Source organism: Eubalaena glacialis, chromosome 19 (genome assembly GCF_028564815.1).
Source record: "Eubalaena glacialis isolate mEubGla1 chromosome 19, mEubGla1.1.hap2.+ XY, whole genome shotgun sequence".
NCBI lineage: Eukaryota > Metazoa > Chordata > Mammalia > Artiodactyla > Balaenidae > Eubalaena > Eubalaena glacialis.
Genome location: NC_083734.1, coordinates 41,764,158 through 41,776,451, shown reverse-complemented (window position 1 = coordinate 41,776,451; position 12,294 = coordinate 41,764,158). Strand labels below are relative to the sequence as shown.

General features: G+C 55.4%; 2 protein-coding genes across 2 annotated transcripts; both read right to left on the bottom strand.

Moving 5' to 3' along the window:
• Nucleotides 1-503: 503 nt before the first annotated feature.
• On the bottom strand, nt 504-1,141 carry PPY (pancreatic polypeptide). Its single transcript, XM_061175897.1, has 3 exons — nt 951-1,141; nt 693-764; nt 504-535 (listed from the first exon to the last, which is right to left on the bottom strand). Exons 1-3 carry the CDS (start codon nt 1,139-1,141, stop codon nt 511-513), a joined length of 288 nt encoding a protein of 95 aa, XP_061031880.1. The 3' UTR covers nt 504-510.
• A 7,786-nt stretch (nt 1,142-8,927) lies between these two features.
• On the bottom strand, nt 8,928-9,952 carry PYY (peptide YY). Its single transcript, XM_061175898.1, has 4 exons — nt 9,874-9,952; nt 9,272-9,459; nt 9,102-9,182; nt 8,928-8,952 (listed from the first exon to the last, which is right to left on the bottom strand). The coding sequence occupies exons 2-4, from the start codon at nt 9,457-9,459 to the stop codon at nt 8,928-8,930; spliced, it is 294 nt and encodes a 97-aa protein (XP_061031881.1). The 5' UTR covers nt 9,874-9,952.
• Nucleotides 9,953-12,294: the final 2,342 nt, after the last annotated feature.

Here is a 12,294-nt window from a genome sequence, read left to right as displayed (position 1 = left end):
CCATGCCAAGGACACTTTTTAGTATAAATGAGCACTTCACCTACTGCCTAGGCTATAGGAAAGCATTGATGGGGGTGCATTTGGGGGCAGGGCTGCCATCAAGCCAATGATCAGGAGGGTCTAGAGATGCTGAAATGGGACGATTCAAGCTTCACTGACTTGCTGAATGAACTTGGGGGAGTCCCTGCCTCCTCCTGGGCCACAATTTGCCCCTCTGTGAAGTGGAAAGGATGAGCTGGATGGCTCTGATGACCCTACAGATGTTCCGGATCACTCATAACACCCTTGTTTCCCTTCTCCTCCCCCTGGCCTCCCCCTTTCTTCCTGTGCATTTGGCCTGCTCCTGCCCCGACCTGGGGTCCACAGAGACACAGAGAGAATGAGGCTATGACTTTGATGTGCTTTATTTAGCCTGCGTGGGAGCAGGGAGCAAGCTGCGGCCAGAGCCAAGGGTGCGGAAGGGAGAGCTGGGCCGGCACTGCCCTGGAGTCAGAGGTGCAGGAGGTGGCTTTACGAGTCCATTGGGCTGAGCTGCCTGTAAGGAGAGGGCAGAACATGGTAGCATGAGTGGGTAGTCCTCGTGCCCTCGGCAGACCTCAGGCCAGCTCTAGGCCCCTGTTCTCCCCTCCCCGACACACACCCCCGTTTCCGCCCCAGGCATCTGGACACACAGGGCAGGGAACCAAGCCCACCTGGGGGCAGCTGCGTTGGGGGAGCCACACTCCGAGAAGTCCAGCGCGCCTTCTTGGTCTCTTTTCCCATACCTGGGAAGGGAGAGGTAGCTGGGGCCAGCGCTGTGCCGAGGTGCCAGCTCACCTGCCTCATGCCTACCCCTGGGCACCATCCCGCCCGGGGCACATGGGCCCAAGCCAGATCAGTAGAGATGCTCTGCTTTCCCAAGAGCATGAAAGGATCTAGGGCTGGGGTCTCTCGCCCTCTCTCGCACACACCTGGGCCTGGTCAACATGTTGATGTATCTGCGGAGCTCAGCTGCGTACTGGGCCATCTGCTCCGGCGTGGCATTGTCCCCCGGGTACACTGGCTCCAGCGGGGCCCCCCGGGTACCCAGTGGTGGCTGCAGCAACAGAGCCACGCCCGTGGACAGGAGCAGCAGGAAGAGGCAGCGGCGAGCGGCGGCCATCTGAGGAGCAAGGAGCAGGGATATAGAGACAGCACGCAGCCCACCTGCCCAGCCCCCTAGCCCGTCACCCATGTCTCCAAGCCTGGGACGAAGAGCAAAGGGCTACTCGGACCTGACCACCCCTCCTCCTAGATCCTGCCCTGCAGAGCACGACAGCCCCTCTCAAGAGCAGCGCAGCAGGCGGAGCTTAGCCAGGGCCCGGGCAAAGCAGAAAAGTGTAGCAGAGAAGGTGGAGCCGTGGGGCAGGAGACACAGGACTCATGACATCCAGGGCCTGATGGCTCTGAAGAGGCAGGTGCGGGGTGGGAGTTGGAGGGGAGGGGCTGCTGGGAAGTAGGGGCACGCCCGCTCCCCTGCAGGTTAGGGGCACACAGAATGAACTTGTGAACCAAAGGGCAGGAATCCATTGCCTGTTGGTGTGCTGCCCTCCCACCCTCCCCAGCCTCCCCGCCAGGGGTAGACGTGCTGATGTGGGTCCTGGAGAGGACACCACAGCCCCCGTCGCTGTGAGCAAGAGGCCGGCCACACGCGTGGATTTGTGTTCACAGCCACCATCCCCTGCCCCCGACACATTTGCAGCCTTCTAGTCAGCAGCAGGCTTCTCTTCCAGGGTGCTGGATTTGTCCAGATGTCGAGCCGGACCCACGTAGGACCTCAGGCCTCCGGAGGCCCCCAGCCCTGCAAGGCACCGGCTCCTTCCCCACATCCCAGCCCGAGCCCCTCCGAGCCCCCTGACCCCCGGAGCTCAGGGCAGGCTGAGCCCACTTACCCTGAATCCTGAGGGAGCGGGCGCTGGACCAAGCAGGTGCCTGCCTCAGGCCGGATAGATCCCCCTGCCCTTGGCCATGGCCCTTTTATAGTCCTCAGCCCCCCCAGAGTCCCCGCCTCCTCTCAGCCTCTCTCACTCCCCAGCCCTCACCCCCTCCTCCCACCGTCTCCCGGGTGCCCACAGCGCCAGCGCTAGGGCCAGGTACAGGAGGGGAACAGGGAAGTGTTATGGGTGCCACACTAGCAGCATAACGGGTAAAAGTTATGGACCACGATCAGTCTCCTGTAGGCCCCCCTCTGCCTTTGGGCACCGAGCGGGCTTAGTTCAAGAAGGACGGGGTTCTGGGACATCAGGATAACTGGAAGGTTCTGATTACAGGCGTGGGAACAGCCCCACCTGCCTCCCAAGGATTAACCCAAATCCTCAAACAGATTCCCTCAGGGCAGAAGATTGAGGCTGTGGCTCAGAGACTCCAAGGATGAAGGCTGGAGACTCAGGACTTCCCTTCCAGCTTGTGATTAGAACAAGATGGGAACGGGGGAGATGCTTCAGGTAACCAGGGAATGTGGAAAGGAGTGGGGACCCAGGCAGGGAGAAACCCTCTCCCTGGCTGGTGTATAGGATGCAGAGTGAGAACTGATGTGCCCCGGGGGAGGGGGAGGGGGTGCCAATATCTGGTAGCCGTTTCCCAGCACCCGCATTCCAGGGAAGTGATAAAAACCAGCATCATTTGGAAAGCCTTGAATTTTCCAAAGTGTTCCCAGCTCAGTCACCTCAATGAGTTCCTTCAACAACCCATTTTACAGATTCAGAAACTAAGTCTCAGAGACATTAAGTAACTAGCCTCAGGCCACATAACTAGTCAGTGTGAGATACAGGGTTTGAAACAAAGTCTAACTCCAAAATCTGGACTCTTCTAAGTAGGGCTGTTAAAATATTGCTATAATTTCCTGCGTTTTGGCTGAGAAACGTGAGGCTCACAGAGGCGAAGACACTAGCCCAAGATCACACAGCTGTCCAGGACTCAAGTTCTGGCTTAGATTCCCAACCCCACCAGCACCAGCAGTCCCCCCCCCCACCCTGCCCCCAGGAGGCTCTGAGCCTCCCCTGTTCAGTGTCCTTTCCCCAGCCCCCAGCCCCTCCCCAGCTCAGGCCAAGGAGCATAAGTGACTGTCTGAATAACTCAGTGAAGCCTGAGTAGGGAGCAAAGGACTTCTCACCCCTGAGGTTCTGCTGTCCCAGATCAGGACACCAAAAGAGTGTGTCAGGAGAGGATTTGTTGCGGGGGCCGGGGGTGGGCGGTGAGGACTGGAGGTGATGCTGCAGAGATCTGAGCTTTGCTTTTCCTCAAGATAATGAGGATTAAGGAAGCCTCAGGAAACACCAGTGTTCTGCCTTGTTCCTCTCAATTCTGATTTCTGGCAACAAGAAGAACAATAATGCTTCACCCAACAACAACTTACATTCTGCAAAGCAAATATGGAGGTCGTTCTGTCTCCGCTAGCCCTGGCCCTTCTCTGGGCCTCGGGATCCCACTTGGTAAAACAAGGGTGAATTAATGGCTGGTCCCAGGAGGGCCTCTGGTGAAGCCAGCAGAGGCTGCAGGCTGCCACCAGAGGGCTCCAGGCTCCAACCCTAGTTCAACAGGTCTGGTCTCCCACAGGACTGTAGTGCTGTGGGACGGGTTCTGGCCACCACCCCGGTCAGCTCCCAGCCCCTGCAGACAGATGGTAGACCTGGGGATTGACTCAAGTGCTGGGGCCATCTATAGTTTTGTCCTGTCACAGAGGGGACATAGCTTTGTCATAGCTTTGTCAGTGCCTAAGAAATGACAGTTACTCTACAATGTCAGCTGAACCTACAGCTTTCGTTTTTCTCCTTTGCAAACAAGTGATTCCTCTTCTGGGTCCTCTCAGGGATGTTGTGACAACTGAGGAGGAAGGGGTAGTGGATGTGCTTTCTAAACCGTATGGCTGTGTCCAGACTGGCGATGCTTCTCACTCACCTTCGTATATTCCCAGGGCTTGCCATGGAGCCCTGCTTAGAGAAGCACCAAGCACTTACCTGCAGACAGAGTAAGTGAAGGCAGAAGTGGTCTCTCTCCCCCTGCCAAACCCCATGCCTCTGGGACGGGGACGATGGCCATTGGGCAGTGTTGGGGATGGCGTAAGGGCTCAATGAGACGAGGAAAGGAAGACCCCAGAAACACCTGGGGTCACAAGGTGAAGGTGAGTGGACAGTAGCAAGGGGCACGGGGGTCCCCACATGTGGGACTGCAAGAGCAGGAATTGGACCAGCATTGCATCCTCCATACCGCCCCCCCCCCCAACAAGAGTTCCTCCAAAGCAACCTGAGCCAACTCTTAGGCCAATGTCTTATTCCCACACTGGATGGCAGCAGGAGAGGTGGCGAAAACTAAGCAGTGGCCACCCCCAGATACCAGGAACCCAAGGGGTCCCCCATTCCCTGGGGAAACCCTTGAGCTGAGGATTCTCACACACACCTTGGGCCCCTGTCCCACCCCCTCAGGACCAACTCGGGCCCAACTAAGGGCTCAGGTCACTAATTTGGAACCCGGGCTCTGTCCGCACCTCCCTCCACCCTGGGGACTCCATCTGCCTCCAGGGTTCCCTGCAGGCTCACGAGTGCTCAATAGCTCTCCCTGCCCACAGTGCCTGCAAAAGCAAATCCTATCATTGTCAGCTCAAATTTGTCCTGAAGAGGAAGGCTTCTTTCTTGCTAAGAGAAAGGCTAAACCAATCCATATAATAACGTGTTGGGGGAGAGGGATGGATGAATGGGGAGGAAAGAAAAACGTAGGGGCTGGCTGTGGAAGGAGGGGAGTTTTTCCTTTGGGGTGGAAGGGAGCAATGCCATAGCAGTTTTGAGATGGGTTAGGAGTGAGTAGGAGAAGAAAGGAAAAGAAAGGGGATACTCATAAACATGTGCCAGGCTATGCCAAGCTGACCTGTAGATTCAGCTCTCCTACTCACCAGTTCTGCCATTCATTAGCTGTGTGACCTTTAACAACTTACATCATCTCTCTAAGCCTTAAAGCAGCGAACCATTATTATTATTTAAGGTGTAAGTATCCCTGTTTTACCAGTTTAACCAGTGAAGAAATAAATGCAGTGAAATAAAATGCAGTGAAGAAATAAATGCAGTGAAATGAAATGACTAGGCCAGTCACACAGCCAATGAATGGCAGAGATGGGACTCAAATCCAGATCTTTTTTTTTTTTTCCACATCCAGATCTTTTGTCCCTGAGGCTATTACACCAACCGTGGGGTCCCTGACCTTGAAGAACTCCTGGTGTGAGAGCTCAGATTCGGGCTACAGATATACTCAGGGCAGACCAGGAAGGTTCCGAAGGAAATGAGGCTTGAGGTGGACGTGAGGAATGGTGAGGGGTGAGGAGATGCTATTTCACAGAAGCAGGGAGGTGGCAGCAGGACTGAGCGGTTCAGGGGCGCACATCAAGGAATTGCGGGAGATGCCACCAGAGGAGAAAGGGTGTGTATCGGGAGTCTTGCATTTCTGGCAGAAGCATTTAGATTTAACAGTTAATGGAATCAGAACAGGCATAGGGTGGGCTCTCTTACCTCTGTCCCCAACTCTATGGCCTCCTGTAAGTTTTTCCCCTTCTCTGGGCCTCGAAATTTCCATCTGCTCAATAAAGAGATAAGACCAAATGATTTCTAGTTGATGTTCAAAGGAGATGGTGTTTGTAGCAGATTAGGCTAGTTGCCCCAAAATCCACTCTCTCCTCCTTCCATCATAAAAGAGTTTGAAGCGGGCACATGGCCATTCAGCTGAAGACATCTCCTGGGCTGTTCTTGCAGTGAGGTAGGGCCATATGACTAAGTTTTAAGCAATGAGATGAGAATTTGAGTGACTTGTGCCATTCTGTTTTGACAAGTGGATGTAGCCCCCTGTGGCAAATGATACTAACAGTGACCACAAAAATACTTCCTATCCCACATGTAGTTCTACGATGAGGTCTAAGTCCCCTCTTTTTGAATGCAGGTGAAACTGTGACCGCTTGGACCAGTAGAGTATAGTGGAAAATGCTATGTGACTTCTGAGGCCAGGTCATAAAAGGCAATTGTTACGAGTTAAATTGTGTTCTGCTACCCCCCTTCCAATTCATATGTTGAAATCCTAACTCCCACTACCTCAGAATGTGACCTTATTTGGAAATAACGTCATTGCAGATGTAATTAATTAAGATGAGGTCATACTGGAGTAGGGCAGGCCCCTAATCCAACATGACTATTGTTATTATAAAAAGGGAAATTTGGACACAGAAGCGGACACGCATAGAGGGAAAATGATGTGAAGAGACACAGAGTGAAGACACCCATCTAGAAACCAAAGAGAGAGGCCTGGAACAGATCCTTCCCTCACAGCCCTCAGAAGGAACCAACCCTGCCAAACACCTTGATTTCAGACTTCTGGCCTCCAGAACCATTGTTAAACCACCCAGTTTGTGGTACTTTGTTACAGCAGCCCTAGCAAACTAATACAGCAATGTAGCCGCCTTCTGGTTCTCTTGGAGCATTCATTCTGGGGAAAACCAGCTACCGTGTAAGTCCAACTACCCCAAGACATCATGCTGGAGAGGCCACACGTAGGTGCTGGGCTGGGATCGACAGCCAGCAGCACCTGCCAGACCCAGCCAACCTCTGACAGCCACTGCATGAGAGGCTCCAAGGGACAACTGCCTAGTCAAGCCCTTCCCAATCCTGACACACGAAATCATGAGTGAAATACAGAGGTTCTTTAAGCCACTAAGTTATAGGATAACTTGTTACACAGCATAGTAACGAGCGCACCTCCTCTTTCTCCTTCCCCCCGTTCCCAGTGGCTAGAACATGGATGTGGTGATGGTGGGCCATCTTCAGTCGTGTAGATGAGGGCGTGGGGAAGCCTCAGAATAGAAACCTGGGATGTTGGATGCCCCCATGGAGCAGAGCTGCCAACTCCCGAGATGCCACTCTTATTTTATGTAGGAGAAAAATAAACTTCTTTCTTGTTTAAGCCATTTTTAATTCTGTCTCTATCTTAAAAGCCAGATCAATACCCTAGCAATATAATGTATGTAAAACAAATAGCTCAGTGTCTAGCACGTAAGTAAGTGCTTTTTTTTTTTTTTGGCCACCCTGCGCAGCTTGTGGGATCTTAGTTCCATGACCAGGGATCGAACCTGGGCCCCTGCAGTGAAAGCATCGAGTCCTAACCACTGGACCACCAAGGAATTCCCAGTCAGCACTTTAAAAAAAAAAAAAGTAGCTATTTATATTGTCGTCATTAATGTTACATCTAAGGTTCCCTCCAGCTCCAACATTGGTTGAGTCTGATCAGCAGTGGATTAACCACCTCTCAACACTCCCCCCAGTGGATGTGAGGCGAACCCATGTCACTGATGTTGAACCAGACACGTCAAACTGGGCAAAAATTGTCTGTGGTCATATAATTTATACCAGGGTTCTCTTCTATTAGCCTCAAACTGACCACGGCTCTCCCAAGCAGACCAACAGACAGGGGACCATGGACACCAACACAGATTCACATCCTCCCACTTCTCCAACCACAAAATGAACCAAAGCTGTGGCAGCCATTGCGTGCTCCCATCCCACCTCTCCTGGGGCGCGGGGTGGGAGGGGGAGGGGATAGAGTAGAGGAGAGAAGACAGGGGGAATTGTGATGGGAAGTGGGTCTCAGATAATGGCAATCCTGTAGGGAGAGGAAACCAGAGAAATGAACTAACTCCACCCCCCAAGCAATCAAGAAAGCCTTCTGGGATGAGGTAGCCACTACCCTGAAGCTGATCTCCAGACTGAAGAGAGGGAAAGGGATCTACAGGCAGGGGGAGTGGCCTGGGCAAGGGCTTAGAGCATTAGAGTCCACACAGCCTGTGACCTGATCAGGCCCTGGACCTGCTTTCATCTCACCCTTCTGCCCTACCTTCAGGGAGGCCGGAGGCAGCGCAGGGGAGGGTAGGTGTTAGAGCCCCAGGGAATCCAAGGCAGGTTGTGTCTGAGCAGGGGCCTCTTCTGCAACTGTGGCAGAGCCAGCTTGAGGGTCTCCTCCCAGAGCCACCTAATGAGGGTATCCTTGTCATGGCCTTGTCACAAGGAGGGCACGGTTAGTGACTTATCTGCTGGGTGTAAATTCAGAAAGGGGAGGGCGGCTGCTGAGAGAAAGGACAGCCTCCACACTCCCATTGCCCCTCCTGCCCAGGGAACGGACGTGTTAGAAATGACCCCTTCCCCCAGCACACACACCCATCTCAGCCCCCAGATAACTCTCCCTCCACAGCCCCATCTCGGGTCCCATCTCCACCCGCTGTCACTACAGCCCGGGGGTTAGTAATACACCTCCTCGGGGTAACCGGGGTGTTGGTGTCAAGCCCACGCTCCCAACCACCTTCATCTTTGGGGGATGGGGGCAACTCTGTCTCCACCTGCTCTCCTGGGCTGCCTAGCATGCTCCTTTCCACACTTTTCACCCTTCAGCAACAATTCTTGCTGCTCCTCTCTACCCCTTTTGAAGAACTTCCAACCTGTCCCCACCCCACCGGACTAGAGAGTTCCAGAGGACCCTAGTCTGGATGCTATCCACTCCCCGCGCCGAGTGGCAGCGTTTTCTCTAAGCTCGGATCAGAGAGAGCCCCCCCCCACAACCCCACCCCAGCCCTGGCCTGGGGCGCCTTTTGACTCACATGCCATCTTCTATCCTCCCAGCTCTCTCTTCTCCACCCTCCACTCTCACCTGGATGCCACCTCCACGAAGGAGAAGGGAAAGGAAATAGAAACCCACGCTTTCCATTTCAGTGAAATTTGCTCTTTATTTAGGGACCAAGGGGCGGGGGTACCGAGAAATGGAATGAGGACCCCACCCCAAACCCTCCCCAGACGCAGCAAGCGGGAGAGGAATCCAGGTTCCGGGGTCAGGAGCAAACATGCAAATGAGGTCGGTGTATTAGCATATCTCTCAGGAGGCCTTGGGGGTCTTCACCACAGGTAGGCGCCTTCTGGCCTGTAGGAGGGAAAGGAAAGGAATCACACGGAGCCCGGCGTCGGATCTGGGGAGGCGAGACTTGGGGAAAGTACTAGGTGGCGGTGCCAGGGTGGCAGTAGGACCAGGCCACGCTCCAGGAGACAGGGCGTGTGGCGGAGCGCTTTTACCGCGACTTGACGGGTCGGTCCTCGGGATCGGGGAAGAGCAGTTTGGAGAGTAGAGCTTCCGAGATGTCACGTTTCCCGTACCTGCGGGGCGGGGCCAGTGATGGGCGGGGTCAGGCCCGGCCGCGCCCCTAGTGGCGACCCCGGCCCGCCCACCCCGCGCACGAGCTCACCGCTGCCGAGTGACCAGGTTGAGGTAGTGGCGCAGAGAGAGGTAGTAGCGCTTCAGCTCCTCCGGCGAGGCGAGTGCGCCGGGAGCCTCGGGTTTGGGGGGGTAGGCGTCGACCAGCGTCCCCAGGCAGAAGAGCAGGGCCAGCAGCACTGTGGCCATGGCGGGCCACGGCCTGCGCACCGTCACCATCTGGAGAAGGGGCACTGGAGTCAGCCCGAGCCTCTACCCCTGAGGCAGGAGGCTGAGGCTGCCGTGGGGCCCACGCTCCAGCGGCCTGTCTGGGGCTGGTACCCGACCAAGGGTCAGCCACCTTCTCGCTGTGTGTTCTCAGGCACTGCACCGTCTCTGGCCTCAGTTTCCTCATCTGTCAGAGGGGCATAAGCCCTGCCTGCCTCCACCCGTGTTACCCAGAAGGGTAGATGGAGGAAGAAGGCTATGTTGGCAATGGGGGCTCCCCCGCCTCTCCTTCCCACGTCGGCTGGCCCCCTTCCAATCCAGCTTCCCGCCACTCAGTCCCAGTTTCCCCCATCCTAGCCTCAGTTTCCCCACCAGATAACCTGGGATCCCCAGCACCAGACGGTTCCTGGGTCCCAGGCCACTCACAGCGACAGCTCCAGAGGCAGAGATGATCAGGAGATGGAAGGCGAGAGGAGTCCCAAGGGCTGGGCTGCTGCAGGTCGGGCTTTGGCCTCCTCAGCTCGGGGCTTTCCCTGCGGGGCTTATATCCAGGCCTGGAAAGGGAGGGGGAGCCGGAGGGGGGAGGGCTCTTCTTCCTTCCTCCCTCCACCCCATGCCAGATCGCTGAGCTTACACCCAGACAGTGCGTGATGTCTCCACCTCCAAGGAGCCGGGGGAGGGGGGAGCTCCCACACTCGGACTCAGGGTACCTCTGGATAGGGTGCCTAGCCGGAACCCCATCTTCACCCCACAGCCCCCCAACAGCAGGTCTAGCCTTCGGAGGAAGTGAAGCATTTGGATCTAGGTTCCTGGAATGACCCCTAGGATCAGGGCGGAGATTCCATCTTTCCTAGCCTGTCCACGGGTGGGGGTGGGGGCTTGGGGGGAGGGGGGGCAGGAGGCCAAACCCACTTTTTCCAGCCTGCGGGACCTGTGACCACTCCTTCCAAAAGGCAGCCTTTTCAACCCCTGCTCCGTAATATGTTGGAGGAGGACCAAGGAGTGACAGGACCTGTGGGGAAAACTCTCTCTCTACCGGAGGCAGGGATGGGAGCTATAACCTTGGCTCTTGACCTGCTGTTTATGATGTCCTGGAGGAGAGGCCTCTCTGGACACCCCACTATGTCTCCTCTCTGTTAAAGAGTTGGGGAGGGCTTCCCTGGTGGTGCAGTGGTTAAGAATCCGCCTGCCAATGCAGGGGACGCGGGTTCGAGCCCTGGTCCGGGATGATCCCACATGCTGCGGAGCAACTAAGCCCGTGCGCCACAACTACTGAGCCTGTACTCTAGAGCCCAAGAGCCACAACTACTGAGCCCTAGTGCCACAACAACTGAAGCCCGTGCTCCTAGAGCCCGTGCTCTGCAACAAGAGAAGCCACCCAACGATACGCCCGCGCACCGCAACGAAGAGTAGCCCCCGCTCGCCGCAACTAGAGAAAAGCCTGCACACAGCAGCAAAGACCCAACGCAACCAAAAATAAAAATAAATTAATTAAAAAAGAAAAAAAAGAGTTGGGGAGAGGGGCGGGAGGAGGCAAAAGCCAGTCCCCTCCCCAGAAGCAGCTGAGTCAGCCACCTGTGCACCCAGCCTGACACATACAGACTCAGGTCCAGCAGGCCTGGCATAGAGACCCCTTGCAAGGCAATGTGCCCCCATCTCCATCCAGGTATCACTCAGGGCACTGGTGTCTTATGGGATTGAGTGATGCCAGGGCTGCCCAAGAACATGCCACCATCCCCAGCCCATCACAATCTCCACTGGGCTCAGGGGCAAATATCCTCAGCCAGGGCCTTTGAAGGAAACAGGAAAGGACTCCTGTTTATTAAGCACCTACTGTGTACTGGGCAGTACATGATTTCAGGCCCCAAAACACAATGAGCTGAATTTCTCCCCATTTTACAGATGAGGAAACTAAAGCTCTAAGAGGTAAGGAAACAACAGCCACGGTCACCCAGGATTCAGACAAGACAAAAGGGCTGAGGCAGACCCCAGGAAGAGTCCCACTCAATCATGGTGGACAGAAAGGCTTACTACCTAGGATAACCATGGGGCTTAGGAGTCAGGCATGGGAGCAGGGGGAGGGAAGCTAAGTATGGGGTCTGCTAATCCCATCAGACCCACCTGCCCCCAGCAGGAAAAGAGAGGGCTACTGGGGAGTCTCCCCATAAAGCCATTTCCAGCTCCCTCTCCCTGGCCTGGCTGGATCCTCCAGTGCTTCCAGGCATCCCATCGGCCCACACAAGCAGGAGGGGGCTGTCCAGGCCCCTAGTTCTGGGCCAGCCCCGCCACCCTCCAGGACAGATGGCCGTGGGTGTTATTTTTAGAGTTCTCTCTGGAGGTGGAGAGTCCAGGGCTCTCTCAATTACCTTTTTATGGGTTCAGTCACCTGCACTCTCCGGAAATGGCTGCTTATCAGCCACTTGGGCCCTATGGGCCCCACACATCCCAAGAAAGGCCCGGTCGGTGTGCCGAGCATGGAGGTGGAAGAAGACACCAGGACGAGGGGACATGGACCCCATCCTCAGAGAGCAGAGGAAAAGCATTCTTCCTAAGGAGCTCTCATCTGAGGGGCAAGGCACAACCCTGTTCTCCAGGAACCCCAGGCGACATCCTTGGGGACTCCCAGTCTGTGGTGAGAGGAGCAGCAATTTCACTGGGGAGCCCCAATCTGAGAGAGGAGGCACCATCCTTGTAGAGCCCCTGTCTGAGGAGTTCCAAGAATATAGCGACAGAGAAATACAGGGGAACAAGCCTGGGTCAGTTTGGAGAGGAAACAACAGAAATAAAAGAACTCCACTCCTCCAGAGGCCTTGGGAAGACAAAAGACAGGTGCTCACCCTAGAGAGG